Source organism: Gadus macrocephalus, chromosome 19 (genome assembly GCF_031168955.1).
Source record: "Gadus macrocephalus chromosome 19, ASM3116895v1".
In the NCBI taxonomy this organism is placed as follows: Eukaryota; Metazoa; Chordata; class Actinopteri; order Gadiformes; family Gadidae; genus Gadus; species Gadus macrocephalus.
Window position 1 is genome coordinate 9,705,036 of NC_082400.1, and position 18,831 is coordinate 9,723,866.

The window sequence follows — 18,831 nt, forward strand, 5'->3', positions numbered from 1 at the left end:
AGGGATTGTTGCTGTAGACTGTGGACAGTTTGACTTAAGTTCTAACGCTGCATCCCGTGTCCTCTGTCTTTCGTAACATTAGTCTGGTAACGTGCCATGTCGTACCATGTCTTGTGGACGTTAAGGCCTTGGGCTGGCCCATTTGGCCATTGAGAGGAGGAAATAAGAGCCGGTATCGGACCATGGGTAATAACGTCACACATACACATACACACAGGTTCGTCAACCTCGTAGCAGATCGACACCACTGGCCAAACTGGTAAAAAGATCCAGCGGAAGAGAGAAGCACTGAGTGTGTTGAAGTCTTTTTTTGTCTTTTTTTTTTCTAATGGTTATTTGTAGGTGTTGATGGTTTGGCAGCTGTCTCTGAGCCCGTGTTAGAAACGTGTGTATGCATTTCCATGGAAAGTGTGACTTTAAACTAAGTGGAAAATGGTTGGTTTTTAACCATGGACACAAGTCACTTAACTGGCATCTGTGATGGACTATCGGAACATGTTTAAACAAGTGTTGCTCTATAAATGGTCCTGAGCTTTTGTTTGTGTGTGTGTGTGTGTGTGTGTGTGTGTGTGTGTGTGTGTGTGTGTGTGTGTGTGTGTGTGTGTGTGTGTGTGTGTGTGTGTGTGTGTGTGTATCTTGCTTACGCTTGTCTGTCTTGCCTGTGTGTGTTTGTGTAAGAGAGAGTATGTGTATTTAGGGGTCCCGTAATATGACATTTATTTAAGGCTTAGAATATATGAATAATAATATTTCTTTCCTAAAATGACCAGTGATGTTCTCTTAATGAAGGGATTACTGAGTGGTTTTGCTACAGAGGAATCATCTCTATGTTTTCTACTGGTTTCATTATGACCTTAAAATTGCACACGCTTTCTCTTCTTGAATCTTCCGGTCTGTTCCGCTACTTCACGTTTAAAGGCTGTATTGACGTGAGCACTTTTAATACACGTGTTCTGTGTTCAGAATAGCGCCAGCGTCTCTTCATGTTTAACTTATTCAGGAGATGGTTGTATCCAAAGCGACTCCTGTTTGGACGCAGGTCAGGGTTGAGGTGCTTCTAGCTCAAAGACATTGAGGATCGATCCCAGAACCCCTAGGGTATCCTGCCCCCTTTTGTCTGCTTTTGGATATAAACATAATTCACATGTTGTGTTCACATGAATGCAGCCCAACTGATATTTCATTGGATCCTCAAACCCCGCCCCTATTCCCCCCCCCCCCCCCCCTCAACATACACAACCCCGCCCCCCAACTAACCCTGTGATCATCCAATCAAATGTCATCTTCTACCTGTCCATTGTCCCTCCTACTTGTTACTACAGTACTGTGTCTCAGTCTAATCTTCCGCTCCCCGTACCAAGCATATTCACTCTCGCGCACACACACACACACACACACACACACACACACACACACACACACACACACACACACACACACACACACACACACACACACACACACACACACACACACACACACACACACACACCCCTACCTATTCTTAAATCATCCAAACACAAGTCCTTTTCTGCCGGTCCATCAACCATCCTACTTCGGTACAGCAATGCGTGCATAGTAAGGTGTGACTGATCCTCCACCATGCCATATGCACGCACACACACACACACACACACACACACACACACACCCCCCCCCCCCCTCTAAGATCTTGTACAGCACTCTGTGTCTCACTACCACCACTACCACCCCCGGCGCCCCCCCCAGTCCGGAGGCCCTCACTTGGGGCTGAGCAGTCCGCTGCTGCCCTCCCTGGTGCTCCCGCTGCGGCCCCAGCAGCCCGCCGCAATGCTCATGCTGCGCTGGGCCGTGCTGGCCACCGCCGACGGCGTGCCGCGGTCCATCTCGCACTGGCTCTGCGTGCGCTCCGTCCGCCCCAGCGTGGCGCCGATCGTCGCGGCGACGGGGCCGGAGGAGGCGGCGCCGGCACTGCCGGCGCTGCCGGCGCCGCCTCCCCCGGCCCCGCCCGCCGCCGCCGCCGCCCCCCCGGGCTGGGAGGAGAGCGTGCGGAACACGTGGTTGCGCTTGCGGAGGAAGTCGCCGCCGGCCGCGCCCAGGCCGAAGCTGCCCTTGCGGAGGACCATGCGGGCGCTGGCCGACTTGGCGGGCCGCGACCGCTGGTTGTACTCCAGCTGGGCCAGGTGGCTGGCGTAGCCGTCTGGGATGAACTGGGGGGGGGGGGGGGGAGTGGTTTAAGTGACTGTACAAGGGGCCTTGAACGATCAATAATCATTAATTTGTTCATTCTTGTCTTCATATACTCGTTGGTCCATGAGTCGAGTCGTAGGTTGAGTGATTCTTGAATTTGTTCCAATCATGTGTTCGATCTGCTCGATTCGTTCACTATTCATGACCACATTGGTTCATGAATGAATACAGTGCTTCTTTCATTTGTTTAATCATTTGTTAATAAACGTAACTTGAATTATGTGAGTGTTTGCAGACCGTGAACGAATGGAAAATCTCATTCTGGACGCACAATGATGAATTTGGACTTAAACTCGTCTTAAGCGGGGTAAGACCGGCATTCATCAATTTACCAATATCTCAGGCACATCCCTTTATTAACAGAGGCCCCAGTAAGGAGTATATGGAGGAGGTCCACAGTTACTACATGGAGATGTTCCACAGTAAGAAGGTGGAGGTGGGGGACATACCTGACACTGGCTGAGCATCTTCTTGGTGGCTCGTCCAACGATGTAGATGTGTGATGGAGAGAGGCCGATAGAGGAGTACACCGAGATGTCTTTGGTGGAGCCGTACGCCGCAAAGATCTTCATATGGGCCTGCACCAAGAGACACAGATACGGTTTATATGCTGTAGAGGTTTTCCAGTACGTCTGTGGTGGCAATCTGGAGGAAAAGTGGCAACACACCTATTATACACACAGTAAGAAATCCATTTATACAAAGCATGGCTATATTTTATTATATATATTGTGTTTCTTTCACAAAATACATATGAACGGATGTGCATTTTGTGAATGAAACCTACCTAATACTCTTCCCACCCACAACCGCCTTGACATCCGTACCAGCAAAAAAAACATACACTGCTCGTAAAATGACGCTACGGTAAACCATATACTGCATGGCTCCTACAAACACATGTATAGCCCTAACTACAACCATGCATCAGAAAGTAATTCCTTGTATGTGCAAACTTACCCGGGAGCACAGCTCTTTCCTCCCGTTCTAATTCGGACACTGGTAATCTCTACATTCAGTCCTACACCACCAGCCATAAGTACCTCACAGATGAGGGACTTGAGGAAGTTGGCCTTGTGGCGCAGCGGGTCGTGGACCAGCCCCTCGCAGAAGGACACGATGCCGTGGGGGAAGTTGTGCTGGGACAGCCACGCCACCACCCTCTGCTTCTGCATGTCGGGACGCCCCGTCACGTACACGATCAGGTAGCCCAGGTCCTGCCAGTGCCTGGGCACAGCGAGAGGACCAGATCAGAGCGGGGAGGTCGTGTTCTGCTTTGAGATGGACTAGCTCCTAATCTAGAGCGGAGAACTGCAGTGTGTACCGTGTACTGGGTGTATTTTGTAAAAATTTATATTTTAAAAAAATGACCATCTTTTCTATAAGTTAGGTTAGACAAAACATCTTAATCTTATCTTGGAGAGAAAAGTTTGTGATTTTGAGATCGTTTTTAAGGTAAACTATAAATAAGGTACAAATTGGTTGATTACGGGATGAATTGATCAATGGATGAATAGATCACAATAAGAATAGAGGAATTGCTCGCTAGACAAATTAATCAATAGATGAATTGATCAGCAGATAACTAGGGCTTACAGCCACATACACAAAGCCATGTTGTGACAAATGTACACAACACAAAAGTAAGTAAGTAAGTCGCTTTGGATGAAAAGAATCCACCAAATGCCCTAAATGTAAATGTAAAAATGTGATGTGTGTGTGTGTGTCTTTGCGTGCGTGAGTGTGCGTGGCGTGCATTAGTATTTTCCCCGTGGGTTCTTACCTCACCACGTCCACAGCCCCGGCGCGCACCTTGGGGTCGCTGCCCATGATGGACACGCTGGCGGCGAAGGAGCCGTCGATGCTGAACACCACGAACTCTGTCCCCTGGGGCAGCACCGTCAGGTAGCTGTCTGCCGACGTATGGTCCCCCCTGGAACGAGCACACACACACACACACATACATGAAGATACTGTACACACACTGTCCCCTGGGGAAGCACGCTCAGGTAGCTGTCTCTGGACGGATGGTCCCCCCTGGAACGGTCACACACACACACACCACACACACACACACACACACACACACACACACACACACACACACATACATACAGATACACACACACACACGCAGACACACATACATACAGATACACACACATTCATACACACAGATACACACACACACACACACATAGATACACATACATACAGATACACACACATTCATACACACAGATACACACACACACACACGACACACACAGATACACATACACACATACACACCCGAACAGAAATACACAAACACAGACACACACACACACACACACCTAAACACACAAACACACACACACAGACACACCCACCCACACCCACACACACACATACAGACTGACACAGACACACACAATAATGAAGAGGGGACAGACGGATAAAGTGCAGAGTAATCAGTAATTGGAGACTGCAGAGAGATGGTTAGTAGGCCGGGGGAGATAAATCTAGAGCGGGGTAGAGAGGGTGAGGGAGATGGGAGAATGATGAGAGTGAATATTGGAAAAGAGAGAGGCGATGACAGAGAAACGGAGGAGGAAGAAAAAAAGGAAAGACCCATTTCTTGAGCGAGTAGAGAGTCCTGGAGTTAGAATAGGAGGAGGGGGTGGTTTGTGGAGAGCAGCAGAAGGCGGTCATGAGGCGGGGGGCTGCCGGTGCTCACCGGACCACCATCTTGACGGGGTAGACCCCGGAGCTGAGCCTCTTGCTGTCGGGGATGGTGTAGGAGATCCTGCCGCTACTGCTGGTCAGCTGCGTGTCGAAGAACACCCACTCCCCAGAGGGGGGCTGGGTCATGATGTGGATGTCAATCTAAAGACAGAAGGGACAAAATATCCCAACCAACAAATCTTTTAGTGATGGCAACAAGACGGGGGGAACTCCCAAAGAATGATTTTATTTTTCAATATAAAAAAACAAAGAAGCTACTTTTTGAATTCAACTGAGAGAGAGAACTGCGAAATAAACAATGCTTTCATGTGGGTCATGTTTGGACATTTGGAGTAAACCATGGGCGACTAGCTGGTGCTAGGGGGGCTGGATGACTACCTTCTCCCCAGTGAGGGTGACCATATCCAGAGGGCCGTACATGAAGCGACCGGTCACCAGCTGGGGGGCGTCCTCAGAGAACACTGCGTCACACACGCGATGGTTGGCCGTGACATTCTGAATGGACAACAAACACAGCCATCATTGGTTATTGCTTCACTAACAGTCAGTCATATATGGGAGAAGGCTGCCCTGGGTTCTAAACCCTTAACCTAAACTTGTTAGGTGTTTTAAAAGCGACACTATTTCAGATTTTTATAGAAAGTAATAGGTTGTTTTCATAAACTTAATATAGTTAAGCTAGTATTTCCTATTACAAGAAAAATCGACCATTTAATTACACAGAAATGTAAAATGTATTAAATTAATTAAAATCATTATAATTTGTTCAACCATAAATTCAACAAAATTTACTCCTAAACTATCAGCTCTTGATTTTACATGTTCTTGATAAACATTTTAAGGTTGCGTTGAGAAAGGAAGACAAGGTGTTTTTCCATACCCTAATTTTGACCTGGGTCCTCTTGCGAATCCACTTCTCCCGGGGTTTAGAGGGTGTGAACTCTGACACCTCTTTGCCGTCCAGCTCCAGAATACTGGCGTTCTCATGCCTCATCACCTGGACAACCAAATCACCACAAACCAATCCAAACAAGGAGTGATATGAAACCATTTTGGGGAAGAGCTTGTATCACTGAGAACTAGTTATTAAGAACTAATACAAAGTAAAGTGGAAATTGGAAAATAATAATATTAATAATCTAAATGTAAAATAGTAAATATAAAAATGATGATAAAAACGATAAATGACTCATCTAAATTCGAGATGACTAAATGTTAAATGTAAATGTTAACTAAATGTAGAGGTAAAAATGGGGCAGGGGGAGGAGGGGGGGTGTCTGTGTTGTCGTGGTTGCGGCGGGCGGTCCGCACCTGTCGCAGGATGAAGGCCACCACGTCGGTGGACTCCCAGTAGGAGGCGTGGAAGAGGTGGGGCAGCGCCACGGTGGGGAATGCAGGTCAGCGCGTCGGGACAGTAGAGAGCAAAGTCATCCTCTTAGAGCCCCACCAGTGGGACGCGACTAGAGAGAGAGGGGGGGGGGGGGGAGAGAGAGGAGAGAGAGAGGGGAGAGAGGAAGAGAGGAAGAGAGCAGAGAGAGAGAGAGAGAGAGAGAGAGAGAGAGAGAGAGAGAGAGAGAGAGAGAGAGAGAGAGAAGAGAAGAGAGAGAGAGAGAAGAGAGAGAGAAAGAGAGAGAGAGAGAGAGAGAGAGAGAAGAGAGAGAGAGAAGAGAGAGAGAGAGAAGAGAGAGAGAAAGAGAGGAGAGGCGGAAGAAAGGGGGGAGAAAGAGAGGGAAGGGGAGAAAGGGTTAATATAGGGAATAATGATGGAGAATAAGGGAGAAAGAGAGACGAAAATAGAAAGGGGAGGAAGAGAAAGTGGGAGAGAGGGATTTACAAAGAGGGGGTGAGAGAAAGAGGGAGAAGTGGAGGGAGGAGATTGAGGGTGGGGGGTAAATATAGAGCGAGAGAGAATAGATACAGAGAAGGAGAAAAAACTCTGCAAAGATGAGATCGGAGAGAGAACGACAAAGAAAGGGGGAGCAATATGGAGAGGAAATGGGAGAGACAGCGAGAGGAAAAGGGTCCGGAAAAGAAAGATAAGAAATAAATTGTTGAAAGATATCTGGTTTTGTTTCCATCCCCTTCTCATCATCTCTGTATCGTGTCTCTGAACGGAGGCAGAGAGAACGTGTGTTTGTGTGGGAGAGAGAGAGAGAGAGAGAGAGAGAGAGAGAGAGAGAGAGAGAGAGAGAGAGAGAGAGAGAGAGAGAGAGAGAGAGAGAGAGAGAGAGAGGATCTCTAATCTCTATCATCTAATGTTCTCTAGGTTCCATTGAAGCCCGGTTGAAAGGTCCAGCTGGTCATCTAAAGGCCCTGACACACCAAGCCAACGTCACAGAACCGGCCACGATGAAGGCCCACTGTTGCGTTGCCTCGTGTCGCCTGGGGCTTGGCAGACAGGTCGCACTCGCTGCCACCGCCGGAACCAAAGCCAACGGCCCGACCAGCACAGTACGTTCTGCGCTGAGCTGAGAGGATATACATCTCCCTCCCAGCAGGTGGCAGTAGTCTGTTTTGATGTTTCGTATATTTTACTGAGTTGTACTAAAAAACAAAACTCTTTTTTGTGCGTGCCCTCTTGACGAGGTTTTTTTGCTAACTTCCGATTGGCTTAAGCCGAACAGCCAATCGGAGTGGTTTCTCTCACTGATGTGCCTCGGGCCCCGATTCAACTTTCCGAATCAGGGCTAGTCCAAACACATCGCAGAAACAAGGGCCACAGACACTCGACCAACTGCCCTGCATTGTCCGAGGGGCCGACCGTGGGCCTGGCGTGTCAGGGGCCTTAAAGGAGGAGCACCGCGTTCCCTGCAGTGCACGGGCCCCCCAACACACAGGAGAAGAGTACCCGCCAACAGCTTTCAACAAGTTCCCCTTTGTTTCTCACAGATACAGAGGGGAGAAGGAGCAGAGGTTATCTGAGGTTGTCGAGAAGACGACCAATCTACAGAGCAGGAGAGGACAGTATATTAAAGGCCCCTATTTTACCACCCGGTGTGATAGAAAAACGGATAGACTACCAGCCTACCCGCTTAGACTGTACCAACCTGCTGGGCTGAGCTATCCAGTCATCTGAATGGACTCTCCCACTTATGATGTCAGTAAAGGTTCTGTTTAGAAATGGCTGGACATGACTAATCATCATCAGCGTTGCCAGATTGGGCCAGATTTCCCGCCCAATCTGGCAACCCGGGCTTTAGTACAGGAAATCGGGCCCAATCTGGCAACGCTGATCATCATCACACCTGCTGGAAAAATACCGGCCGTTAAAAAGTTGAACGGGAAGTCTGACGGGTGTCGTAAACTCTAAGTCTAAGGGGAAGAATCTGACGAAGGGGAACACACCAGGGGAACACGGAGAGACAGGGAGGACGTGAAGGAAACCAGGGGACAGGGAACCATCCTGCTTCCCAGCAGTCACTTCCTCCCGCGGTCTCCTTCAGTGGGGGTACCTTGCTCTATACAACGCATCGCCCGCGGCGACGGGGGGGAGGAGCCTAGCAGCACTTCTGTGACGGGCCAGGTGACGTCGGCAAGGTCAGGGGTCACTGGGTCGGACTCCGCCCCGCGGGGTCGGACCCTCTTGGGCGAGCGGAGGGAGGGGGTCCGAGAGAGCAGTTTGTGGTAGGGCAGGGCCAGTTGGGACAGCAGGCCCAGTCGCTTACTGGGACTGCGGCTGACTCCCAGTGTGGGTGCTGAGAGGAGGAGTGGGGCGGTTTTTAAAGAGGCGGGGAGGGGGGAAAGATCATAGTTTAGCACCGGCTGTCACATCCCCCCCCCCCCCCACCCTCCCCTATCCCTCTCCCCCAGGACTTAAGTCTGCTGAACTTTGGACGACACACATGTTTTATTCCTAATTGTATTGAACTGCAGGATGTCTGGAGTTCAAGCATTCAATTGCCGTTAATGACCGCTGCTGGCTGCGGCTGGATGCTCTGTTAACGGTGGGATTTGTCGTTTTCTCTGGATCCATTGCTGCAACCAATACACTACAGCAAATACCTTGCATGTTAAAGCTGATTTAGCAGTACAACTCTTTCCGACCCTAGTGAAAATAAACCTGAACCGTCCACACTCATTCTCCTACGACACAACAGCCTGTCTGTCTGCAGACCAGGAGGGGGGGGGGGGGGTGGGGGGCTGGATCAACGTACTGGTGGCGATGTTGGAGGCGGTGTAGGAGTCGGCCATGCCCGACACCTGGCTAGCCAGGCTGGCCTCGCTGGCCCGCCGGTGGCCCCGGAGGTGGGGGGCTCCGGCCAGGGGGGACGTGGGGTACAGGCCGTCCACCAGCAGACCGCTGCAGTGGGAGTGGACAAGGGCGTCGGCTGAGGAGGGAGAGGGGGGGGGGGGGGGGGGTAGAGCAGGAGGAGGGCGGTTAGTAAATACTGCCTCGCTGCTACTGTCCTGTTTCGACTGAATTGTGTTGTTGCGGTACTTGAGCTGTTTGATATCTCATTGCTTCTTTAGGAAGTAGAGTGTCTGAGCTCTTTGTTGTCATTTTGCAGCTGTGTGCTTTGATTGTGCTAAATTTTTTATCGCTTTTAATTTATTAATTTTTTTAAGGTAAATTAAAGTTCGAAATCACAAAAAGTTCGTATTCAAAGGTTGTACGATAAAAATGCCTCAGAGACTATATTTTTCCTACACAAAAAGATAAGGATATAAACATCCACCTAGCTGCCATCTTGATTCGACCTTGGTTCTGAACCCGAGCAGGGTGATGGAGCCGTTCATCACCCTGCTAGGGTTCAGGACCAAGATGGCCTCCAGGGGAAGAAGGCCAATTAAACCCAGACAGGAGTGAGCCGGTAGAACAGAGCCCCACCGTCCACGGTGGGCTGCGCCGCCTGCCAGTTGAGCACCGGTACTGGGATGGAGGTCTCTGTGACGGTGCCTTCTGGGTAGCGGAGGCCCCCTCCCCCGCCGGGCTCCACCAGCAGGTGGGGGTTACACTGCATGGTCTCCACTGGCAGGGGGAGGGGGAGGAGACGTACACCACAGCCATACACACGCATGTTAGAGACCCCTCACGCAGGGCAGCGTGTCTGTGTGTGTGAGTGGCTCAACCAGCAGGGCAGAGTGTGTGTGTGTCCTTTTGTGTGTGTGTGTGTGTGTGTGCTTTTGTGTGTGTGTGTGTGTGTGTGTGTGTGTGTGTGTGTGTGTGTGTGTGTGTGTGTGTGTGTGTGTGTGTGTGTGTGTGTGTGTGTGTGTGTGTGTGTCTCACCCAGCAGGGCGGAGTGTGTGTGTGTGTGTGTGTGTGTGTGTGTGTGTGTGTGTGTGTGTGTGTGTGTGTGTGTGTCTCACCCAGCAGGGCGGAGTGTGTGTGTGTGTGTGTGTGTGTGTGTGTGTGTGTGTGTGTGTGTGTGTGTGTGTGTGTGTGTGTGTGTGTGTGTGTGCGTGCGTGTGTGTGTGTGTGTCTCACCCAGCAGGGCGGAGTGTGTGTGTGTGTGTGTGTGTGTGTGTGTGTGTGTGTGTGTGTGTGTGTGTGTGTGTGTGTGTGTGTGTGTGTGTGTGTGTGTGTGTGTGTGTGTGTGTGTGTGTGTGTCTCACCCAGCAGGGCGGAGTGCCCGTCCCCCAGGGGGAAGCGCTGGTAGCGGGGGACGGAGAAGGGGGGCAGCAGGTGGAAGCGTTTCCCCAGCAGGGGCTCCAGGCGCGAGGCCGAGGGGTCCGCCGGGTGGAACAGGTTGTACACCTGCTGGCAGGCGGGCCGCAGCGCCGACACTGAGGAGGAGGAGGAGGAGGAGGAGGAAGAATAACCCCGACGCTGAGCACAGGGCCGCGCTCTGCCAGCGGCCATCTTGGCTCTAAACCTACGCTGGGTGGGGGAACTGAAGGGGGCGTTTCACATGTCAACAATGTCGGTCCGTCTAAGATAAGGACAGGTTGGCCTCGCCCAACATTTAGGAGGGCAATGGCCAGAATTCAGAGTTTGAACTTCAGAATTCAGAACGCTGAATGCCAAATTCAAATCGTTATATAATTTTTAATATACATTATATGTTACACACATTATATATGAAGGCAAAAAAAAGTGCACATTTGTAAAATTCACATTTCAAAATGTAACACTACAGCGGATGTTGATCTCAAAGTCACCAAAGGGTAGAAAACAAAGTAAAAAAAAAAATTCTATGGAAAAAAGCTGCCACCACTCGTACGGCCGAACCCTACACTACCAGGGCGTGGTCCTCAGTACGAGGGCGGGGTCCTCAGGACGAGGTGCGGGGTCCTCAATAGGAGGGCGGGGTCCTCACCGTCCAGGGAGGGCACCACGGTCTTCCTGAGGGCCAGCACCAGGCCGAGCGGGGAGCCAAACATGAAGAAGTCCGTGACCTCGAAGTCGAAGCGGCCCAGAGTCCCGCCCTCCAGCATGGTGCTGTTACTGGAGCGCCGCGAGCCCGCCTCCCCGTGCAGCACACTGGAGTGCAGGCTGGGACGCACGCACGCACCCACACACATAGACGCACACACACGCACCCACACCCACGCACCCACGCATACACGCACGCACGCACGCACACACCCACACACACAAGAAATTGATCGTGAGTAACAGTGACAGTAAAAGTGTTTCCTACTAGAAAGGAAGTTATAGTGATTAGCAATAACAGTAACAGTGGTTCCCACCTTGACAGGAAGTGATAGTGAGTAACAGTAACAATAACAGTTACAGTAACGTAGTTTCCTACATGGACAGGAAGTGATAGTGAGCAACAGTAACAATAACAGTTACAGTTACAGTAACAGTTACAGTAACAGTGTTTCCCACCTGGACAGGAAGTGATAGTGAGTAACAGTAACAGTAACGTAGTTTCCTACAAGGACAGGAAGGCATAGTGAGTAACAGTAACAGTAACGTAGTTTCCTCCCTGGACAGGAAGTGATAGTGAGTAACAGTAACAGTTACAGTAACGTAGTTTACTACATGGACAGGAAGTGATAGTGAGTAACAGTAACAATAACAGTAACAGTAACGTAGTTTCCTACCTGGACAGGAAGTGATAGTGAGTAACAGTAACAGTAACGTAGTTTCCTACCTGGACAGGAAGGGATGGTGAGTAACAGTAACAGCTACAGTAGTTTCCTACCTGGACAGGAAGGCCTGGTGCTGTTTGATGGTGTCCAGCTCGTAGGTGGACGAGTCACTGCGCTTGCGGGGCAGCTGTCTCTTGGGGTCGTCCGCCCCCAGGCTGCGGGGGATGTCGATGTTGCTGCGGCTCAGGTGACGGCTCCCCTCCAGGGAGGGGGAGGAGGAGCCACTGTTTATCACTATCCCCGGAGACAGGAGGTCTGTGTCCTGGGAGAGAGACATAGACACAGAGTTAGAGAGAGAGACACAGAGAGAGAGAGAGAGAGAGAGAGAGAGAGACACAGAGAGAGAGAGAGAGAGAGAGAGAGAGAGAGAGAGAGAGAGAGAGAGAGAGAGAGAGAGAGAGAGAGAGAGAGAGAGAGAGAGAGAGAGAGGGAGAGAGAGAGAGAGAGAGAAAGAGAGACAGAGAGAGAGGTAGACCAGAAAGAGGGACAGACACAGACACAGAGAATAAGAGACATTTTGTCTGGATGACAGCTAGGTAGTTGTGTCATGGCTTCTTATCAGGAGTGAGACATAGAGAGAGATCAGGGTGATGTATGGCTGAGATAGAGAGATTCAACTGATGAAAGGGATCACCACTTTATCAGTCTGATGGAAAGAGGCTCGTGATGGAGGACAGAGGACTAGCTGGTGCTAGTGACGGAGGACTGGTACCTGGACGCTGATGGCACTGCCCCTCCGGCTGGAGTTCTGGCTCTCACAGACGCTCAGAGAACTGCTGCAGAGAGCATCAAAGCCCAGGATCCCCCCGACGCAGTCCCCGATCACACACACCTGGACACACACACGCACACAAGATACACACACACATCGACACACACACACACACATAAACACATGTTCAAGAGAGAGAGTGTTCTCTTACTTTTGCATTTTAAATGTGGTGTTATGTATCCAACTACGGGTTAAGTAATAAAGTAGAATAACATAAATATAACTATTTAATATTACACCCCTGGCTGGCATCATTCCTCTCTATCATCATATATTATACTACATCACATTACATTAAATGATTATTAAACATTATCATACATTATGTTACTACTCGACCCACCTGGCCGGAGAACGACGCCCCCTCCACAGACTTCATGAAGTCGGCGTACACCTGATTGGCTCTGATGATGACGGTTGCCACGGCGTCCTGGTACTGAGGAGCGGAGGTGGCCAGGAGGGGGAGTGCGGCCAGGGGGATGTGGTCCTGGCTGTTGGACAGACACCCCTCATCGTAGCTGTACGGACTCAGACTGCACAGAGAGAGGGAGCAGGTCAGAGAGAGAGTGTGTGTGTGTGTGTGTGTGTGTGTGTGTGTGTGTGTGTGTGTGTGTGTGTGTGTGTGTGTGTGTGTGTGTGTGTGTGTGTGTGTGTGTGTGTGTGTGTGTTCGTGTGTGCGCGCTGTTCAAGCATGTTTGTGTGTGGATATCCACGTGCATGTTTCTGTGCGTGATGCGTCTTGCATCTTGCAGCAAATTCCCATCAGCCTGTTGCATGCAGCCAGTGTGTGTATTTGTGTGTACGTGTGTATGTGTGTGTGTGTGTGTGTGTGTGTATATGTGTGTGTGTGTGTGGTCACTGACTTGGAGACCAGGGAGAAGGCCTCGGAGCAGACGGCGGGACAGGGGACCACCCGGATGGCGATGTGACCCAGGGCCGAGGGGTAGTGGACCCTCATCACCGTCTCAAAGGCCCCGCCCAGCGTGTTCACGTCCCCCTGCTTGCTGTTCGGATCGCCTGGACGGAGAGCCAACACAGGACCGTCAGGACAGAGTCACCGCTGTTAGTGAGTTAGCCGTTCTACTTTATCGTCTATTTAAGCACAGTAAAAGAGTTCATTACTGAACTCCGATATTAATTGAATGCTTGAATTGTTCTCAGCCTCCCTACTTAGTTGCTGTAGATAAAAGCATCTGCTAAGTGACTAAAAAAAGATAGTCTTTTGTACTTATTTCACATACACAGCTCCTAAACTTCCTCTGGAACAAGAACAAAGGAAGGAAGGAAGTCCTTTCCAGTCCTTAATGGCAGTGTGGAGGGCTGGTAACTATGTACAGCATGTAGAATATGTCGCGCTACTAAAGCAGGTTCTCCCAGCGTCACCAAAAGCAGATCATCCTGATCAGATTCTGAATGCAGTATGTTCTGTTTCCAAAGGCCCTGAATGGCTTTGGTCCTCTCTTTAACAACACCGTTTAGTTGAGGTGAGTTCACAGAAACGACACAAGATATGCTTCCCTGTCTTTCTCACTTTCACCTCAGTATCGGTAAACACTTTAATTAGCACATACTAATTAACTACGTTTTCACTACATGATTACGATTATATCATTATATGAAGTTAGGCTATAGTATACCTATGTGTAATTTCCTAAAAGCTATTAAAGAAAAGCCGTCTTCCATATTGATATCGTGTTTTAGAATAATGTGTGTTGCTGATACAAACCGAATCTCCCCTATTGGATGATAAAGTCCCAATCTGATCTGATCTAATCAATACATGTTTATAGTATCGCAGTATCTAACAGTATATAGTATAGGGCTTGTACAATGCCACGTCACATCGCAATGATGGCCTCCACTTTGTGAGCTTAAGAGCATTAGAATTGTAGTTACAATGTAAGTAGTATGTTTTTTTTAGGTAATTAATCATGAATTGAACCGTCATTATTGGGAGACATATTTGTGTTTGAAACTGCAACAGCATTTCTCATGTGATAAGTGGCAAAACAAAGTTTTCATTAGCCTAAGATTTTACAGTAGTACAACTCTCTTGAGTCTTCTCAATATGGCAGAGGAACGCCAAACAAACAACCCATGATGCATTTTGATGTACAACCCCAATAGGATACCAGAGCCGGAGTCCAAAATGTTTCCTCCATGCAGAACGAGAATGAGGACATGAGTCTTGGAAGACTGCCGACACTGCTGGGAACATCCATCCTGAGAGAGAGAGAGAGAGAGAGAGAGAGAGAGAGAGAGAGAGAGAGAGAGAGAGAGAGAGAGAGAGAGAGAGAGAGAGAAAAAAAAGCATGATCACGAGAGAAAGAATGAGGGGGGGAGAGAGATCGATGAGGAGAAAAAAATGTGAGGAAGAGAAGGGAACAGGAATGAGGGATGGAGAAAAAACTTTTCTCATCGCTCATATAAGTTCATAGTCGTACTCAATTACAAAGACACATAATATATAGTACACACAATGATAACCCATTGAACACATTTTCAGTATTACTTGAAGGATGCACATTTATAATACTTTCTAGTTGTACCTCCATCTGTGAGTCCTCGTTGCTCATGACTGTGTACTCCCCACCAGATTCCTGATACAAAGTTTCTGTAAAACAAAAAGAGAGTTGTGTTACATACACATATAATTCACCATTAATACTTTAATGGTTGGGTAATGCTTTATTTCAAACTACTCCCATTTTAACAAGACCCAAGGCCAAAGAATGAAGCAAAATTATGAGGCGAGGAAAATGCAAAAGGTAATTAACTTAAGTGAATTGCCTTTTGTCTTTATTATTAGTTAAGTTATTAATAACCACAGGTAATTATAATGCTCCTTGGTGTGTGACGGAACATTGATGGTTTTATGAAGCCATCTATGTGTTAAGTGGAAAACCTCCATGGAGCCTTTGCATACCAAACACACATTGAACTACATCACTGTAGTTTGATGTCTTTATGTCTACGTGATGTAGTCATAAGCCTGTGTGTACAGGTCTGTGTGAAGTCCCACCCTGTGCTTCGCTGGCCTCCATCTTGTCCATGAGGTCGTTGGAGTTCCACTTGCTGATCTGCTTGGCGAACATCTCGTCGTTGTCTGAGAAGTCTTCTGTCGAGAACGCAAACGGAGAATCAAACATACTGGAAAACACAACCCTTGAATGAATAGTGCATGTTTTATTTTTATTGAACTTTTAATAAACCAGGTAAATCCCATTGAGATTAAAAAAAAATTCAAGGGAGACCTGGCCAAGACAGGCAGTAGCATACATGCTGATAAATACATGTTTTAACCCCCTCAAAGAAATTGTTAAATAAACTCCAGTAGAATATCACAACGCAACAGTTTTAAGAGTGTCTGGATCTGTAATATGCTCATTTTAATACCGCCCCCTAAAACTAAGAAAGTCTGCGGTTTAACGCATAGTAGCAAGAGGCTTATCTGATAGCAATCATTGCCATGGTGGTTTTAGCATAAATAGTACTATGATCAGTTTGACCAGTTGTAGTTATGGCAGCAGTAATATAGGATAACTCTGACCGTTCCGGGGTGTGTGTGTGTGTTTACCGTGTGCGTCAAAGAACTCGTCCTCGTCCGTGCTGTCGTCAGAGTCCCGGGCGATGCTCTGCATCCGCCACTCAGAGATGCTCTGGTGGGAGGGGCTACCTGTACACACAGCAACGCCATTGGTCAGTTCAACACTCACTCCAGGTGTGGAGGCATTTGGACAGCAGATGAAAATAACGTCTTTGAGACGGTCACTGTGTGTATTAAGGTCAGAAAAGCCAATGTCATATTGTCTTATATGCTTCCATATTGGAGTTTTCTGGATATTGTGTGCTGCTTATCAATACACATTTTGACCATGTGAATGAGGCTGCAGTTCAGGTTTATAAGTGGCACAATGGGATAATGCCTTGTACTGGTGATCCTTAGGTTGAGAGTTTAATCCCAATTAGAGCGTTATGAACAAGCTGAACATGACATTCGGCCATTGCCCTGCAGCTCACCTGAAGGCCGAGGCACAGTATTGCATTAAGTGGAACATCTTTCCTTCATAATTATGTGTCATATTTATATATCTTCCATTAGTGTGTTCTTGACTTTTAATTTTGCTCGGCTCCGTTAATCACCGCTTGCGGTTATATTTCTACTTGTATCTCGTAATAAATTTCACTCTAACCCTTGACTTCGTCCCTACTCTCCAGGTCCAGACAAGGAATTTGGACCGTGAGAGAAATAGAGAATAAAATAAAATACAATTATATGTGTATACATATATATAATATAATATATTTTATACATAAAAAATATATAATTTCATTTATATAGCAGTTTTGAAGCCCTTTACACAGTGAATGCTTGTGTGCTTGTGTGCGTGTGGTTGTGCATGTGTGTGTGTGTGTGTGTGTGTGTGTGTGTGTGTGTGTGTGTGTGTGTGTGTGTGTGTGTGTGTGTGTGTGTGTGCGAGTGTGCGTGGGTGTGTGTGGCCCTCACCTCCTCTCTTGGAGGACCGGTTGGAGGACCGGGACGAGGTGGACCACTGCTTGGTCAGCTCCCCCCTGGCCTCCCCCTCTCCCCCCCCCTGCCCCTCCGCCCCCTCGGCCGTCCCCGCCGCCGCCGCCTCCCCGCCCCCCCCCTGCTCGGGGCCCTCCTGGCCCCCCTCCTGGTGGTGGTGGTGGTTGTGGCGGTGGTGGTGCGAGGAGGAGGAGGAGGTGGAGGAGGAGCCGTTGGCCTCGGCCGCGGGCCCCCCGGCCCCCGAGGCCTCCTCCCCCTGGCTGTACTGGGCCATCTTGCGGGCCAGGGCCAGCTGGGTCTCCAGCTCCAGCTGGCGGATGTCCTCGATGGTCAGGCCGTACCACTCGTCCTGCCAGCACCAGGCCTGCCGGTGGGCCCGCACCATCACCTTACGCAGCCCTGCAGGGGGTCGGATGGACACACAGCAACACCCTGTTAAAGCTGCACTATGTCACTGTAACACCCTGTTAAAGCTGCCCTATGTCACTCTAACACACTATTAAAGCTGCACTATGTTACTCTAAGACCCTGTTAAAGCTGCACTATGTCACTGTAACACCCTGTTAAAGCTGCCCTATGTCACTCTAACACACTATTAAAGCTGCACTATGTTACTCTAAGACCCTGTTAAAGCTGCACTATGTCACTGTAACACCCTGTTAAAGCTGCACTATGTCACTGTAACACCCTGTTAAAGCTGCACCAGGTCACAAAAATAATATTCTAAAGGTTTGTTTTTACAATCTTATGCTTTATTATAGAGTGAGATAGAGAGGGGGGTATGGGAAACAGAGGGGAGGACATGCAGCAAAGGACCCCGGGCAGGAATCGAACCCGGGTTATTGCGATCAGGACTGAGCCTGTATGGGACGCGTTCTACCCGGTGAGGCACCAGGGCACCCCCCAATATGTCACTTTTTATACTGCAGCTATTTACTCTGCATTAAAATATGGAAGCGAGGACGTGGCTCAGGAATAAAACGTGACCATGCAGGAGCTGGTCCATCCAGGGGATTGTTCTTTATCAATCGTTTTCCTCTGGTACTTTTCTCAGAGGAGGAGATGTTTCTACTTTACTTCCCACTGGATTGTGCGAAGGCCAAGAGAGCAACAGCGTCACTTAGCTATTTGATTGGCTGGAGGTAAGGCCACGCCCATGTTTGGAAATGGAAACCCAGCCACGGCCAGAATGATATTCATTGCGAAATACAAAATTGGATAACTAGTCTCACAATGGTCGTTCGTACCTCCAAACTGAAAATAGTCTGAACCCTCAAAAAAAACAACGAAATGAAACCTGCTAATAACAAGCAGAAAAGCACAAAAACACCTCAAATTAAATCTAAAATAAAACCTAAAATGACCTCAAGCTCAGACAGCTTTAGTAGGTGGAACAAAAGGAACAGGGGGGGGGGGGGGGGGGAAGGTTACATCATGATATTCATCAGGGAAGATGTCTAGCAGGACAGGTGAATATATGAATCGATTGGAAGCCCAACAAACAGACAAACAACCGGGGAACCAAAGGAACACTAAC

The 18,831-nt window shown here is 48.8% G+C and overlaps 1 protein-coding gene across 1 annotated transcript in view; it reads right to left on the bottom strand.

Annotated features, from left to right (window-relative positions):
• Positions 1-1,712: 1,712 nt before the first annotated feature.
• LOC132448023 (membrane-associated phosphatidylinositol transfer protein 2-like) overlaps positions 1,713-18,831 on the bottom strand; it is a 19,772-nt gene continuing 2,653 nt past the window's right edge. Inside the window, 23 exon segments of the mRNA XM_060039086.1 lie at positions 1,713-2,189; positions 2,679-2,807; positions 3,273-3,456; positions 4,013-4,162; positions 4,949-5,097; positions 5,335-5,451; positions 5,837-5,953; positions 6,268-6,351; positions 6,353-6,387; positions 6,390-6,416; positions 9,111-9,284; positions 9,785-9,925; positions 10,510-10,680; positions 11,214-11,389; positions 12,048-12,256; positions 12,707-12,826; positions 13,110-13,299; positions 13,630-13,783; positions 14,899-14,989; positions 15,316-15,380; positions 15,789-15,884; positions 16,344-16,442; positions 17,274-17,693. Coding sequence (XP_059895069.1) covers positions 1,740-2,189; positions 2,679-2,807; positions 3,273-3,456; positions 4,013-4,162; positions 4,949-5,097; positions 5,335-5,451; positions 5,837-5,953; positions 6,268-6,351; positions 6,353-6,387; positions 6,390-6,416; positions 9,111-9,284; positions 9,785-9,925; positions 10,510-10,680; positions 11,214-11,389; positions 12,048-12,256; positions 12,707-12,826; positions 13,110-13,299; positions 13,630-13,783; positions 14,899-14,989; positions 15,316-15,380; positions 15,789-15,884; positions 16,344-16,442; positions 17,274-17,693 — 3,548 coding nt within the window. The 3' untranslated portion in view covers positions 1,713-1,739.